General features: G+C 39.0%; 1 protein-coding gene across 2 annotated transcripts in view; it reads left to right on the top strand.

Moving 5' to 3' along the window:
• Window positions 1-16,466, top strand: part of LOC129726753 (polypeptide N-acetylgalactosaminyltransferase 5) — a 98,999-nt gene that overhangs the window by 29,862 nt on the left and 52,671 nt on the right. For both annotated transcript variants that reach the window (XM_055683814.1, XM_055683813.1), the window contains exon 2: window positions 4,878-5,967. In XM_055683814.1, coding sequence (XP_055539789.1) covers window positions 5,788-5,967 — 180 coding nt within the window. In that variant the 5' untranslated portion in view covers window positions 4,878-5,787. The remainder of the gene's footprint in view (window positions 1-4,877; window positions 5,968-16,466) is intronic.

Below are 16,466 nucleotides of genomic sequence, written 5' to 3'. Positions count from 1 at the left end.
TTATTGCAGTTTTGATTGCACGCAGTTTTGATTGCACGCGAATAGAAGTCGTGCCCGCTGCAATGATAGACGACGAAAAACTAGCTGCGCTCTGTTCCACATATACTCTACCTACGGTACTGTTGCTTTTACCAGCATGTTTTCTTTCAAGACATCAGTTTGTATTATGCTTCAACAGCAGGTTTAGAAATTGTTCAAGAAAAAGGGTTGTTTCAAACTTTTCGAAAACCCTTTACCTTCGAGACATCAAATTAGTCTAGGTTCATGGAAGCAAATATAAATTGACCTATTGGGTTGGGGAGATTCTGTCAATTTTCTTTTGGATATTGATACAGAGAATATCACAGAGCATGGTTGGTGTTTATTCATGTCGTCTGTGCTAGGAATGCTCGCATGTGATTGGTTCATTGTTCGCGTAAATTTGTCCTTGACACTTTTTATCGATTTTTACCGCTCTGCAATGAAAAAATGATTACTAGCGTATTACAAAATTGTTCAACATTTTATCTATCCAACAACATATTGGTTGTTGTTATCCATCATGTGGTTATGTTCTTATTATCGTTTGAAATCTGACGCAACATTTGCCAGTTTCATTTCCAATTTTACAGCATGCGTACCAGTATAGAAAACAAAGGCGTAGTCCAACGTCAAAATAATAAAAACTATGCATTTAATTTGGTCCTCGCTCAAAGGCAGAGCTCAACAGTTTCGTCTTCTCGAAAACTTGCCCATGCAGAAATTTCAACTCTATCGGACTTTGGGAACACGTGCCTCGAAGCGGTTTACCGTTTCACTGATGGAAAACATGCACATCTATGCCCAAGGTCCAATTGAACTTGGATGTAGCTCACTTACGTGCTATTTTTACAAAAACTCAACAAATCACTGGACGAAAAACATGGAACCCCACAAATTTCCACATCCATCAGAACCGCAAACAAACTCAAACCAATCTAATCTCCGGTGAACTTTTTTTGATGAAGATGACTCACATCAGCCAACAGCGGTGGGTTCGAAAAATTCTCTCGCAGGAGTGTCTATCGTTACCGGCTGTATTCGCCGTCGCTTCCAGTACCTAAGAAACACTGACTAGCAGCGATCCAGCCCCCTTGTTTCGAAGTAACAACGCAACATGAAGGTGCGGCAAATATTTGAATAGTTTTTCATTACATCACCTTGCCTACCCGGAGCATGTGCTCGCTATAGCGAGCAGCCCTCGAAGCAATGCAGCCAGACCATTTACATCGTAACGATAGCAGAGAGATGAAATATCTTAGAGCATCCATTGGGGCTTCGGTTTCCAACCGCACCGGCTTTGCCATTAGGTTTCTTTTTCGTCTTGTCCCTCGGGTTGCAAAATCTCACCATCAGCAGGAGCTAGAGTTTTGCTAACGGGAAGCTTTGGGTAACATTTGCGTCATTTATAGATACAGATGCATCAATTCAATCACAATGTATAGGATTTAATAGCTTTTCTTTGTTTCTTCAAAAGAGCTGCTGAGCTGCCGGTTGTGCCTCTGCTTCCCCTAGAACACACCTTACCATGAAACTATGGCCAAACGTCCTCAGGCTCTGTACGGTAGCAAAACCGGTTATAAGATAACGGAAAACGAAGGCGCAGTGTTGGGTTTTGTTTTATCCAGCTGACTGATTTTCCGAGTTGCCGAATGATTTCGTCTTACTGTAACGAAAGTCCTACCACAATGATACCTACTGCTGGCGGCAACGGTTGAATGTCACGTGCTGAAAATGATGGGCAACTTTTGTGCAATCTTTTAGCGAGTCTGCCTGAACAAACCGGTTGATAACTTGCAGATGGGAAGCTCAGTTAATAAGCGGAAAATCGAGCACTACGCAATCAAACTGTTGTGGAAATAAGAAAACCGTATTACGATTCGAGGGCGTCCTTACAGCATAAATCGTGACGCGAACAGTGCTAGAAGGTGCAAATTGGTTGCTATCTTGTTTGGAAGGAAAGCTTTATAACTTTCTTCTTTCTGGGGAATGTTTCTGTGAATTCCAGCTGTATGCGAAATCCACAACCGCGGTCTGTACATAAAGACGTACGTACATTATTATCGACATTTGTTTTCTTGCTCCGTGGCCCAAAAAGACTAGGTAACGTGCCGAAAGCAAGGCATAAAGTGCATTCTTGATCCGTGCTGTATTGCAGCTACACTACATAAACTATTTGGCATGGCAGTTGAAACCGGTTCGAAGGCTGCGGCAAGAGACGCTACGAGCGGCTCTAAGCTATTTACTCGAAATTGAAAAAGGTTCCAAAGCGCAAAACGGTACTCGCCACACATTCTGGACTGTTGCAAGAATACCACCGGAGAAGACTAGCATAGCGTCGTCGCTTTACCGGCACGAAAACTGCTAAAGCATTAAATTAGTTTTTCTTTGGTCATACAATGGGCTGTCCGCTCTTTCGACGCTGCGTTGTTGGATTGTGGCGAGTGTTTTCACTTTTATGCTATTATTCGATAAAACAGGGGAAAAATGATTCAAAGCAAAAAGGTAAATCTTTCCTCCCAGTTCTACTAAACTCAACTCAACCAGAGCGCAACAGAGTTTCACTTTTATGCGGTGTGGTTTTTGTCCTTAGTTAGAAGCTAGATAGATACAAAAACTCAGTGAAGAGGGTTTTTGCGGGCTTGGCATATCTTGGATGCCGATGATGCTGGTACTGAGCGCATCCTTCTAATGCTAAAAGAACGAAAGGTGTGTGTATGTGTTGCGTAATGGACTCTTGCAGAAATGCAGCACAGGCGAGAAACAATGAAGGAAAGCAAATTGGTCTGGAAATGGTAGCTTTTGTTCGTTTCCCGTGCTACAAGTTGGTTCTTCGTTGTGCGAAGCGAAACAGGATTTACAAACGGCGACATGGCAGCACAATCTAGGCTTGATTAGTTATGGTGCTGCATCGAAGTTAGAAGTCTGTCTGAATTCGACCGATGTGTTCACCACTGTAACCCAGAAGGTATTTTGAAATTTCTAGCTAGGTGTGAACTGAACGAAAGATTTAGCTTGTGAAAAGATTGAAATTGTTATTCACTTAGCTTCCCAGTAGTGGTTGTTCCGTGTAACGTAATTTATGATGATATTAATTCGTAAATCCTTCAATTGCACTGTAACTGAGATAAAGCCACGGAAACTACATTTAATACCGATGAGTATCCACACAAATCCTTCACAATGTACCAATCATCTACATCAGGGTACGAGATTACAGAGTTCGCTTTGTCAAGCGGATGGTCGTGGGTTTGAATCTTAGAAGACTCAGGCCATTCTATGTCTAAAAAGGACTTAGGCATGGGGTTATTCTGAGGGTTCTCCACCATTTACACTGACTTCCTCTTAACAAAAATTAGGTCCCTCTTATCAATAAAACTGGCCAGAAGGACGCACGACGAATTTCTCCAGGGAGTTATAATTATTGAAATTTGGCAAGAAGAAGAAAGCTCGGTATAGTAGAGCCGATAGCGTGTAAAAGGAAGTATAAATTCACATCACACACAAGTACGGATAAATAATAATAATAATATCAAACTTTTAGTTTTTGCAAAAGAACTCTATTAACGATCATTATTTGGCCACTTGGACGACTAATAACCGTCCCTTCCGAGTTTTTTGATATGCCGCAAGCAAGGTCTCGGGACCATTTCCAGAACCGATTTCCGGAACTCGGCCAGTAGTGGCCAAACACGCCCAAATGGCCAAATACCGATCGCCAATAGTGTTGTTTTGCAAAAACTAAAAGTTTGATATGTCGCAAGCAAGGTTTCGCTATCATTTATAATCTAGCCTGTGTCTCTGGAAGGGTACTTATCCCACGGTTCCCCTCGATAAATCCGATACAACGGGAAATTTCAAAATGTCCCCTACTGTCCCAAAAACTATGATAAATTTGTAATCTTTTGAAAAAGGTTCGATCAAAATCGGTTAAGATCTTGCGGAATGGCAGGTAAAAGAATTTTCATTTATTCGGCCGGATACGCAAGTGTTAATGAAGCGATTCCAAACCTGATACATATATAGTGAATGCTGATCGTTTAAAATTGAGCTCATTTACCTGTTTCACCAATTTTTTTATCCCACATTTGTAACAAAACCTGGAAAAACGAGTTTTTTGGGAGTTTTCATATAAAGATGAGTGTTTTGAGGTTATTTCTCGATCGTTACTCGAGAGCATAAAAGTTCCTCCTGAACGATCTAAATAAAAAGTTCTGAAAGATTATAAATTTATAAAACAAAAGGATGCTTTTTGATGATTTTTTACTATCTTGAGGGATAGACTTTTCGGTTTTTCTTCCATTTCAATTCTCCAGACTCAGAATCAAAAGTTTCAAGGTAAAATTTCCCTAACACAGACATTAGAAAGATAGGCGAGACGATTCAAGGACATACTTATGAATTAGTTATTCCAACCCAGTTGGCATCACATTCGAACAAATCTTCTGGCGACCTTTCAACGTTGTTAATTGTAGTTGTATTTCCGGTTGACCCGTACGGATGTGTACGGTCTCCATAACGAAATTCGTTTTCTACCATAAAGAGTTAATTTCTGCCATTCTCACAGGTCGAAAGCTGTAATCTCATTGGTAGCGTCCTACGTCAAACCTGCGTTTGTGCACTTGACATAAACCTTCCTGATTTTTGAAAAATTTTGTCTCTGACGGGGAAATTTTCCGTATATTTTTCAAAGAATGTTTTGTAGAATTTGACCCGAATTTTATTTCAAAACAAGTCATTGGGAATATCAACTAACGGATCATTTTTCCTAGTATTTTGAGTAAAAAACCATCTTAACACTTTCCCTTTCGCAGCAACATGCTAACTAATGGATATCATATTTCTTTTCTACTTTGCAGACAAATCGGAAACGAAACAGTCCGAAACTTCGCGTGGCAATCAAAAATCGGTATTTTACACTCTAACGGCGCGCGTGCTACCCCTGGAAAGGTGAAACACTGTTGCACACGCAAACACACACACCCATGCATGCTTGACCGCCCCTACAGCCAGCCCAGTCGGTTTTGTGCAGTTTCGACGTAATTTGGCGATGAGTTGACTAGACCGCGTACCCCGCCCTAATAATTATTATTGATTTGATTTTCCGCGAAGGAACTAATCGCTGTCGAATTGGCCGGCAGTGTCGGAATTAACCGTTGAGTAACGCTGCTGGAAAAAAAACACGCGCATATGTGTTATGTGTATATTTCTGATGCCAACAACGGTTTTTCGAATTTTCCGACTACCGCGCCGCATTAAGTAGTGCTGACTGCATTCATCGAGTTTTTTGGATCTTCACTGTTAATTCGTAGTGTAGCGTAAAAACATTCATGGAAACAAAATATTTATTGTGTTGTCGGATTCGCTACGGCTGCTGAAAAGAACCCACAACGGGGGACGGTAGCGAAAATCCTTCCCTGTTCGCATTTTTTTTTTCCTGTGCATGTGCACTCGGCAGGGTAGCGTAGCTTGCAGTGGCAGCAGGCGTGTATCTGTCTTAGACAGACAGTCGAGCGGTGTGATGTGTTAATGAAATTCAATTCCCATTTATCGCTGTTGGTCACCGGAAGCGTTCCGCTGTGCAGCTAACAGTGGCTCGCACCTGACTGTGCGGTAAAGTGAGTGCTTTGTGGCAGTGCGGAAGTAAAGAATCTCGACGCGAATCCGCGATAGTGCTTTGCCGCCGATAGCTACAACTTTATAATCTGTCCCGTCGAAGCTACTGTCATCGTACTACCCTTCCGTTGTAGCTGGTTGCTTCGTCGCAAAATGACCAACATCAACTATTCGAGAATGTTCAGGGGAAAAATACGTACCAACACTTGCCGGATTGTGCTGCTGACATCACTGGTGTGGCTGCTCATCGACGTGGTACTGATAATGAATTACGCCGATTGCCTCGGTGGATCCAGTTGGCTCTGCAAACGGCCCGGAGAATATGATGTCGAGGTAAGTGGGAAATGGAGCCTACAACGAACGCGCATTCTCAACATATGATGTTGCTAGCATACGGCTTTTCGTTTACATAGATGTGCGCTTAATCCGATTTTGAGCTTTCATCCTTTTCATGTCAATTCACATTTGAGTCGTTTACAGCACCCTCTTAGAATTCAATGGAACTTTGTGAGTTTGGTAACATCAATGACTTTGTGTTTTATGTATTTTTTACAATTATTTTACTCAACAATTATAATATCAACTACAAATTTGTTGAATTTTCATTAAAAAAACATTTTCTTAAAAAGTTCATGCCTCTCTGCCTCCAAAAATTAAAGTGCTTTTTTTGCTTTAAAGCACGCATTTTTCAAATTTGTTCCGCATTAGGCCAACGTCCTTCTACACTATGCTGGAATACATTATGTGGAAATTGAACATAAAACATTCCGGGATACATACAAAGTTGCTTATATTACCGATGTTGCCAAACTCAAAAAATTTTATAAGTATTGCCAACTCAATGGACGAGTTTGCGTGAGATCGTTCCGTTTTACACGCGAAATACTCGAAATATTAATAGTAATCATTTCATCACTCGCGTGATTTATTACTTAATTACTGTTTCTTGCTTCTATCAGCGATGGCATGTCTACAACACAACGTTTTATCGCTCTCGATACATCCGATAAATCTTGGTCATTTTACGTCCGATATTAAATCGGTTCAGAGCGGGGGCCTAGTGTGGTTGGTAACGTCTCCGCCAACCACGCTCGACGCCTGGGTTCGAATCCCACCGCCGACATAGGTGTCGATGGTTGTGAGGTGGCGTGATCCACTCACAACCAACCCAACTGGTCTAGATTCAATCCTAGCCGACACCGGGAGATTTTCTGAGGCGAAAAATCTCTGGGATCACGCCTTCCATCGCATGAGGAAGTAAAGCCGTTGGCGCCGGTCCGTTAATAAACGGGTCGTGAGTTAGGGTCCTGGGTGTGGAGTTGCCTCCCTGGGCGTCGGTGATTGGCCACAACAGTGGCGGAACTAGACCGACGGAAAATAAGCGAGAATAAAAAAAAAAAAAAAATCGGTTCGTGATTGCCACTCGAGATACGTTCGAATGATTCATTTTCAAGCCCAAAGTGTTGCACGAGGGCGAATTGACCTAACGGATCAATTTCCTGAACATGCAAACATAAAAATACCGTACGTGAATTATTCGTGCAGCAGAGCATAATCATGCAGCACCGAGAAAACGGATATGTTTTTTGTTGACACTCGAGAGGCTGCTAACAATCGAGTACGTTCAGTGACACACTGAAGCTGGCACGGCATTCTGAAGCCTACGGCTTTAGCTGATATTTATCCTGACCAGATGTTTACACGTAGTTTCCAGCATGATCGGATGGGGTAATGCATCAGATATCGCCTCGGTTAGGCAAATGTGTTTACGAACTATACACTGTTTTACCATATAAGTGTGCCAGTTTGCAACGATGAAGCGAACTAGAATAGGAATGTGATCTAGATTGCAGCCCCTAGGTTTACGTTGGATCTTTTTATATTTTTCTTCGAATGGCTAAAGGTTGCAAAAAATGTTTATCGTTAAACTCATATAATATATTTTCGACAACTTCAATAACAAAACAGACTGAAGGTTTTGCTATTTTTTTGGAAATAAACATTTTTGCTATTCTAGCATGAATGACGAACTGTGCGTTTACATACCTACTTTGTACTGGATAAGCAGAAAAAAGACACTATTCACATTGGCAGTAACAGCCCCAAACAAACGCACATTTTTCAACGAATTTTCAGCTCCCGCAACTATGAGTCACGTTCAACTTTCAACGGAAAGGTTACGCGATGCATTTTTTGCAGCCTAGAGGGGTGTTTTTGCTGCTCCTGCGCAAGCGTAAAGGTGCTGATTTGCGCTCTCTGGTGACATTTATGAAAAGCAACGTGCTCTTGCGATGAGTTGCTCAGTGGAGTTGCTTACAACGGAATTCACAACATGATGTTAATGACTTCTGTCGATAAAAATCAGTGAATTATTACGTGGATAAAAGTACGCCATTTTTCGCGTTAGGTAGACAATTCAGCGATTATCTTACGGTTTGAGCGAATCAACGGTTAACAATAAATTGTAGGGGAAAGGGATAAAATGCATTGCCTCGATTTTTCCATATTAAAACGTTTCAAATAGCTCCAAATGCATCATTCGATGGCATTCGGTGTGCTGATCAATCTTCAATACCTGTGTACCCACGAAAATGAAATACTTTCAACTTTTTCAATTATTGACCGACTTTGGATCTTGGCCTATCAATAGATTGGAAAAATTGTCTAATTTTAGCATCCGGGACCGACAGGAGCCTGAGATCACATCAGGTTCCTGGGAATCCGGAACATACGAGGTGAGACAAATTAGTACAATTGTCAACAAAACCGAACAACATTCGTACCCAAATTCGTGAAATTATCATTTATTTTTATTCATTTTGTTACTAAAACCTACGAGGTAAGATCCAAAATCGTTCAAGAATTGAAAAAGTTAGAAACATTGTATTGGGACCCTGCCAAGCACTCAAAGACTGCAGAGTACCACTGGCTGCACATTCTCCATTTTCCACGTGGCTACTGATATATCCTGATAGTGTTGACCATGTTTTATAATTTATGCTCACGACCATATGACCACAGCTAATGATGATTGTTCGTTAATTACACTAGTAATATTCCGTGATGCCTATGGTGGTGAACAAAATCCACATTCTGCCGCTGTTCAATTTATTCTCATTTCGTCAATGACCCACCCATTTCGATATAATTACCTTCTCTCCAAGTTAGATAATGAGTTGATGATAGTTCTTTGAACTTTAGCAAAAGTTGGGCTAGCATAGATGTGGCCATGTTGCAGAGCTATTATTAAATACATACCGAAATTGGTCCCTTCGTCGATATAATTAACCCATAAAAGCTTTAGTTAGTGTAACACCTTGTGACTGTTGTATGGAGTTTAGCTTTTCAAAAACTACCCCTTTAGTTTCTTGCAGCTACTCGTAGAGAAGCAACACAAGTATGAAGTAACAAAATTTGAATATATTAGGATTTCACATACTTTTAATTAAAAAGGTGCAAAATGCGTGTTTTGCGTTTAATTTGAATAAAGTTTATTATGCACCTTCATTTAAACTTTTTACATCCGTACTGTAAAAAAGTAGTTTAATATATGCAAGCTCCTTTCGAAGAGTGCCTTCGGCTCCGGTTGCGTCGTTCTTCTTCCGGCTCATAGAACCTCATACTTCCAATCCGAACCCGCCAGCATCGCCACTAAATAAGATGTGGCACTTGATGTCACATTAAAATTTCATTTTACAAACCTCATTTTCTTCGCGGTTTTTTTCCCGGCATCATTTCTCAGCTTGGCGAGACGGCGCCACAGCAGCGTCGGCGGTTGCGGTTGCAGGCAAATTCAATAGCACGGAGCGCCGAGGCTGTGTTGTAAAACACTTGCCATTCAACTGTCACATTTAATTTTGTGCTCAGGCTGGCGAAAGGCGATGTGCAAGCGAAGAGAAATTATAAGCGACGGCGAACATCTAATGAGCGAGAAAACCCATTATCTCTACGAAAAAATTGTGACGACATGATTGAATCAGAAAATTCACTTAGTATTCCAAACCGCAGCCAGGTGTAACGTAAAACGGCGCGTAATGACCTACACGTTCCCGCGTCGTGCAGTTATCGAGTTCGGTAGCAATATCGAGTTCGGTATTAAGATGACAAGTCAGTGGCATTAATTTATTGGCGGTTGGTGATGAGCTTTACGATGGTCCTACTTCTGACTTTTTACATCGCATTGCGGTCGTAAAGTTTATGCGTTTGGACTCGGTGTGAACCTGGAAGCACGTTAGTTCCGATTCTAAGCTATACTAAAGTTACGAAATGTAGTTTCTATACGCACTTAGCCTATGCGATAATTCAGTAAGCTTACATTCGGTTTTTTACCCATTTTTGATTTCCCTCTACATTGAAAGTTTTTCGTTAATTTGAATGAAATTGAGAGATGTGAACAGAAACATTTTTTCGTTCGTTGGTGCCCCTGATTCATTAGTGAATTTTTTTTTATGATATTGTAAAAGCAATTATTTAAACATTGCAGTGTATACACAAGTAAATCTTTACTGTTAGGTTTTTTGTTAAACAATGTAAGGTTCATATATTCATATAATTGTTGATTTTAATTAATGCTGTTTCAATGTAGGGGTACTGGGGGTAAGCCCGGCCCCCTAAGGAAAATGATTCTTTAGCAGCACTTGATGGCGAATATTGTTATTTTTCTTTTACAGAATCATTGCCCAGATTGTTTTCTACAAGATATGAAGGTTTTCAGTGCTTTCAAACTGTTATTTTACAAGGAATAGTGAAGTTTTGAAACTAAGATAAAAATGACGTTTAGCAATCAGTGCGGGTGAAACCGGCACCCCTTGGGGGTAACACCGGCACCTAAGTTTGTTCATGAATTAACTCGAATTAACTGATCCAATTTGAATTCGGAAACCGCCGAATGGGAAATCTTACATTTCTGTATATTACTGTTGAATTTGGTTGTTATCGGCTAGCTGGTTCTGGGCAGATTGCCGGAACAAGTTCTGGTGAACATTATGTATAAACAATGAAAGAATTTGATACTCGGTAAGCCTATCTTGTGGCACGTTAAATCATATTATTAACTAGTTTCATTGAAGCCAGTATCACATTGACCACACCGGAGCATATTTCAAATACCACCGGGAAAGCTGTCAGTTTTGTGACTTGATTCAGTACATTTGACACCTCTAATAACCCTTGGAACCATTCATAAATCTCAGAAGAACTTGAGTGCATGGTTCTAGGTCGATTAATTAATTTATTTATCAGCGAGAAATCGGTAATAGATGAGAAATATGTGTCAGTAACATCCAACTAGCCTCAGACCATGTCGGGCTTACCCCACTCACTGGGTGACGGTGTTACCCCGACAGCGACATTTTTTTAAAAAGAGTATTTCTACAAATTTATCGCTTCAATTTACCTCAGATCGGATTCCTGTGATTGCTAACAATACAGGTATTAAATTGTAGAGCAACGAAAAATTATTTTAGTCTTTTCAAATGCATAAAAGCTTAAGTTCCACTCACGAAAAATAACATCCGTTTACGCATCAGCTGCAGTAGCGTATGTTTTGTCTATTATTTTGACGTTTGACGTTTCACGGTGGCTTCGATGTGTCTTAAAATGTCTAAAATATTAAATACCAACACTTCACATATTCCAAAACACAGTTAATTAGCGTTTTCTAGTAAAATCCTAGGGGTGACGTTCTTACCCTCAGTGCCGGGCTTTCCCCCAGTACCCCTACTTTTGCAATGGTTCATGTCTTCATGGATGTCTGTATACCAGTGCAGAAACCATGAGCGCTTTTTTCGCTCAACGCTCTCATTCTCGAAGCAGTTGAAAAAACCTTCTGTGATCTGAAGCAATTTTCTAATGGAATTTCGTAGTCATATTTTCCAGACAGTCAGTAACTACTTCTTCCTCGCATCAATTAGAATTAGGAAGAAATGTATGCTGTGGTCATAATTCAATCATTCCATATTCACAAGTAAACTTCTCTGCATCATTCAATCCCGATATAGGCATATATCTCTCTTTGTAACTAACAGATATCTACACAAATGCATTATGTCAATAGAAATTTTCACTAAACAAAGAGATGAAAATAAGCTTTCTCCGGTGAAATCATGTGTTTTGTTAAAGCAAAGAACCTTGTAGAACATTGAAAAATTGATTTTGGGGGAATTCTATAAAAAACTTCACAAAAGTCCATTTGAATAGATAGAAGAATGGTGTCTGCAGCAAAATTGTTTCTTACAAAATGTGCCACAACTTTGCCGAACAAAGTGGATTTTTATATGCAAAAATGAGAAAAGTGAAATTCGTTTCTCACTTCTAGGCGAATTAATCACAAAGTTACAATTTCTATGAAATGAAGAATAATCAATGGAGTCACTTTGCTAAGGGCACTACGGCTCGAAAATCAATATTTTGGGTGAAAATAATTTGAATCACGGTATTGCAGCTTTATAAACAGTGTGCATAGGTAACAGGTGTCAAACGTAATTTTGGAATTATTTTCTACTGCTGTTGAAAAAGGTATATGTTCTCATTAGTAAAAACGATTTATCTCTCTTCAAGATACATTTATTATCAACGAAAACAAAGTTTAGGAAGTTGTGTATGAGACACGACCGCAAGATTAACGTCAAATTATGACAGCCTGCCTTATGTCAATGTATTTTTTCCAATAGGTTGGGGAATACACTCGATCAAAACTAACCAATTCGATGATATGAAGCGGTATATTTTAGTCATAATCCTCTTTCAGCTCCCTCTATCGCTTTACGATTACGATTAACTATATTATGTCAATATGTTTATGTCAGCAACACAAAAAATAATGTAGTGACTCCAATGAGATTCAAAATGGTAGCTGGGGTCGATTTACGGCCGCTGAATTTCATCCCGATTCCGGAAAAATTAATTTTAGGTGGTTTCCGGCCATTTTGGGCTTTTTTCAAAACCGAAAGTCACTATCTTGGATTACAAAATGGCATCAGAGGTCGATTTCTGACCTTTTTGCATCATCCCGATTACAAAAATATACATTTTGAGCATTTGGTCATTTTATGCTGTTTTTCGGGAGCTGGAGGTTGCAATTGCGTCTGGGGTCGATTGCTTCTAGTCATCAACCCGATTCCGGAAGTACTCATATGAAGTGGTATTCGGCCTTTTATGATTGTTTTATAAAAACCGGAAGCCACCATATTAAACTTCATAATGGCGTCTGAAGTTAATTTTCGGTCTCTAAGCATCATTCTGGCTCCGAAAACATCCATATTGGGTAGTATTCAACCATTATAGGCTGTTTTAGAGAAACCGGAAGTCACCATCTTGTACCTTAAATGTGTGTTCAGAATCGATTTTCTGCCTCTGGATAACATCCCGGTTCCAAAAATACCCATAGTGAATGGTACTCGTCCTTGTTTTGAACTCTGATTTGTCAAAATTCACGTTCAAAACAAGGCTCTACATTGTTAAATAGTCCAATAGATAGTATCAAAAAATCGCAAAGTTTCTCATTTTGATGGATGCTTAGCTAATTTTGTAAACGATTGCTGCAAAAATGGAAGAAATCTGTTGAAAACTGCAAATGCATCTCCCCATTGCACTGTTTGCAGTTCGTTGCTCTCCAGCTGTTTTCTTACACCGAGGAACTTAAAATCTTCTATTGGACGACACTGAGATTCGTTAGGTTGCGTATATTGGATACAAATGGGGTCGAATGGTTACTCACGTTTGTGCTAATTGCCGTAATGTGATGAGGCTTTATTTGGCCAAAAAACATGCTTTCCATCAGCATGGTGTTTGCGAAGAACGGAACCCAAATTTTCTTTGAATTTTCGTTCTGGTACACATCTCTAATGATATTGGTTTGGTACCACTGGACTTGAGCCATGATTTAGACAAGAAGAGCAAAATTCTTTTTTGACCATTACTTTTTCCGGTCTTCCACTACCTTTATGGCGAATTGTTGTTGAGATTTGCAGGTTATTATACACAGCCGAATCCGGAAGACTTTCGCTTTGAAAACAATTTAACAAATTTTTTGTCAAACTTTTTGTGCCGTTCAGTAAAAACTGTACAATGCGCTTGCACAAGGCTCCTTGTTTCGATGCCATTTTGAACAGAATTGAACATACATAAACAAAACAAAAAATTTGGCATTAAAAGGAGGGAGAGAGAGCTTACATATACATATTTTCAGTTTTCTTTCGTGTTTGTTGGTAAGTAAGACAACCATAACAACATCAAAGCTGTCTACCTTTAGTGTACAGCAGTACAGTGATAACAAAATATTATGCTGCACCCGATGGCACCTCTCGCTACCGTGTTCGAAATGAGGACCAAGTGCTCCGCTGCTCTCTACTCCAGATGACGTGTACATGGTGGCGAAAAGTTTTCGAAACCAAATTCCCTGATTTTCCCTGATATTCCCTGAATTAATTGGATTAACGCAACTCTAAAATCCCAGCGAAAAAAAGTATTCAATCGGATATGAAACCGAACCGTGAAGGTCTCGATTCAGCCTTTTACGCTAAAAAATCAGTTTTTGCTCTAGAGTGTCGTTTAAAAAATGATCGCGTTTCGGTTAAAAAAATTTTCCTGAATATTCCTCAGTTTTCCCTGATTTCCCGATCGAAAAAAGGAATTCCTTGACATTCCCTGATTTTTCAGGTTTATCCAGGTTTTACGACACCCTGCGTGTACCTCTACAGAAAAAGCCTGTGTTGGTGTCTAAAACCCGGAAAATCAGGGAATACCAAGGATTTCATTTTTCGACCAGGGAATATCAGAGAAAACTGCAAAATAATCAAAGAAAAATTTTTAACCGATACGTGATTCTTTTATGAACGGCTTTTCAGCGCAAAAACTATTTTTTTTAGCATAAAAGGTTAATTCTGGACCGCTACCGTTCGGCTTCATATCTGATCAAATTCCTTTTCCACTGAGATTTCAAAAAAACATTCATTTACGTTGCACTTTTTTGTACCGAATGCTGAAAAATATCCGGGAAATTTATATATTATCTTATATCAAATAGCACTGAGATATTTTACTTCAGGGAGTGGCTACGAAGAGGTGATCATAAGAGACGTGCACAAAATGTTTATTCCCGGTTAACTAGGAATAATATTCTGTCCACCGTGTTAGGGGAAGCTAGCATTAAGCTCCGCTCTGATGGGTCGCAATATTCGTTTCGAAGAGGCCAGGCAATTTTCTATATCACAATAGTTCGCATGATAAAATTACAATTTTATGCAATTGCGTGGATAATTTTTCAATCGATTCCTGCAAAAAGTCGGAAATCCGTTGAAAACTAATCTATTTGTAAGCATTTGAGAAGGGATTTTCATCCCCTTGTGCGTTTACAGATTTTCATTTTGAACTCCTGTGGCGGAATTGACGTTGTTCTACGTCAAAATGAAATTAAAAAAGGTTACTTTTTTAATACTGATTATACTGATTTTAAGTTCATCTATGAAATAAAAAAAAAGCTCAATAAATTATCAGGAATAAGTCACTGCCTCTGCAGTTAAAGTTCATATAAATTGATAGCAAAAAAAAATAAGAATCTCTAACTCATCGCCTTTTGAAAAAAATTAAATCAAAAATCGACCAAAAAAATTAAGAAATAGATATAATAAGTACAAATCAAAGCAGTTGCATACACTAAATTGGACAAAAATGTAGAATCTCTAGGCAAAATCTGCAAACAAATCGGAACACACAAAAACCAAAAATAAAATGAAAATTATAGAAAAAAATTCACGATGTCACGTGTTTTGATAAAAGTATCAAACATCGCCTGAAATATTAAAATATTTCAATCTTTCGCATGTTCTGTACAACATGCGAAAGATTGAAATATTTCAAATATGAATAAATTTTTTCATATTTATTCATACGAAAAATTAATATTTATTTAAAACTATTCGAAAAAAAAAAACAAATAAGAAAAGCGGAAACAATGCTGCCTTAAAACTCAAAATAGTTTCCCTAGAAAAATTATAGCTTTTTATTATTGCTGTGAAATTTGGTTTCTCTTACCATTACACAATGGTCCAGAAACCAAATTTAGAGAGAAATTTGGGTCTAGAGCTCTATAGAAATATTTTAGAGAAAAACTTTCTTCTACAAAGTTATTACATATGATAAAGCGCCTTTAGAAAAATTATCAAAAATTAAAGTGACCCGAATTTTCGATGGAATCAAGTAGGGGTACTGGGAGTAAGCCCGGCACTGAGGGTAAGACCGTCAACCCTATGATTTTACTAGAAAACGCTAATTAACTGTGTTTTGGAATATGTGAAGTGTTTGTATTTAATATTTTAGACATTTTAAGACACATCGAAGCCACCTTGAAACGTCAAACGTCAAAATAATAGACAAAACATACGCTACTGCAGCTGATGCGTAAACAGATGTAATTTTTCGTGAGTGGAACTTAAGCTTTTATTCATTTGAAAAGACTAAATAATTTTTCGTTGTTATGCAATTTATTGCCTGTATTGTTAGCAATCACAGGAATTCGACCTGAGTTAAATTGAAGCGATAAATTTGTAGAAATACTCTTTTTAAAAAAATGTGTGCTGTCGGGGTAACATCTTCACCCAGTGAGTGGGGTAAGCCCGACATGGGCTGAGGCTAGTTGGATGTTACTGAGACATATTTCTCATCTATTACCGATGTCTCGCTGATACATAAATTAATTAATCGACCTAGAACCATGCACTCAAGCTCTTCTGTGTTTTATGCATGATTCCAAGGGTTATTAGAGGTGTCAAATGTACTGAATCAAGTCACAAAACTGACGGCTTTTCCGGTGGTATTTGAAATATGCTCCGGTG

The sequence above is a fragment of the Wyeomyia smithii genome, chromosome 3 (genome assembly GCF_029784165.1).
Source record: "Wyeomyia smithii strain HCP4-BCI-WySm-NY-G18 chromosome 3, ASM2978416v1, whole genome shotgun sequence".
Taxonomy (NCBI): domain Eukaryota; kingdom Metazoa; phylum Arthropoda; class Insecta; order Diptera; family Culicidae; genus Wyeomyia; species Wyeomyia smithii.
This window is presented reverse-complemented; position numbering and strand designations above follow the sequence as displayed.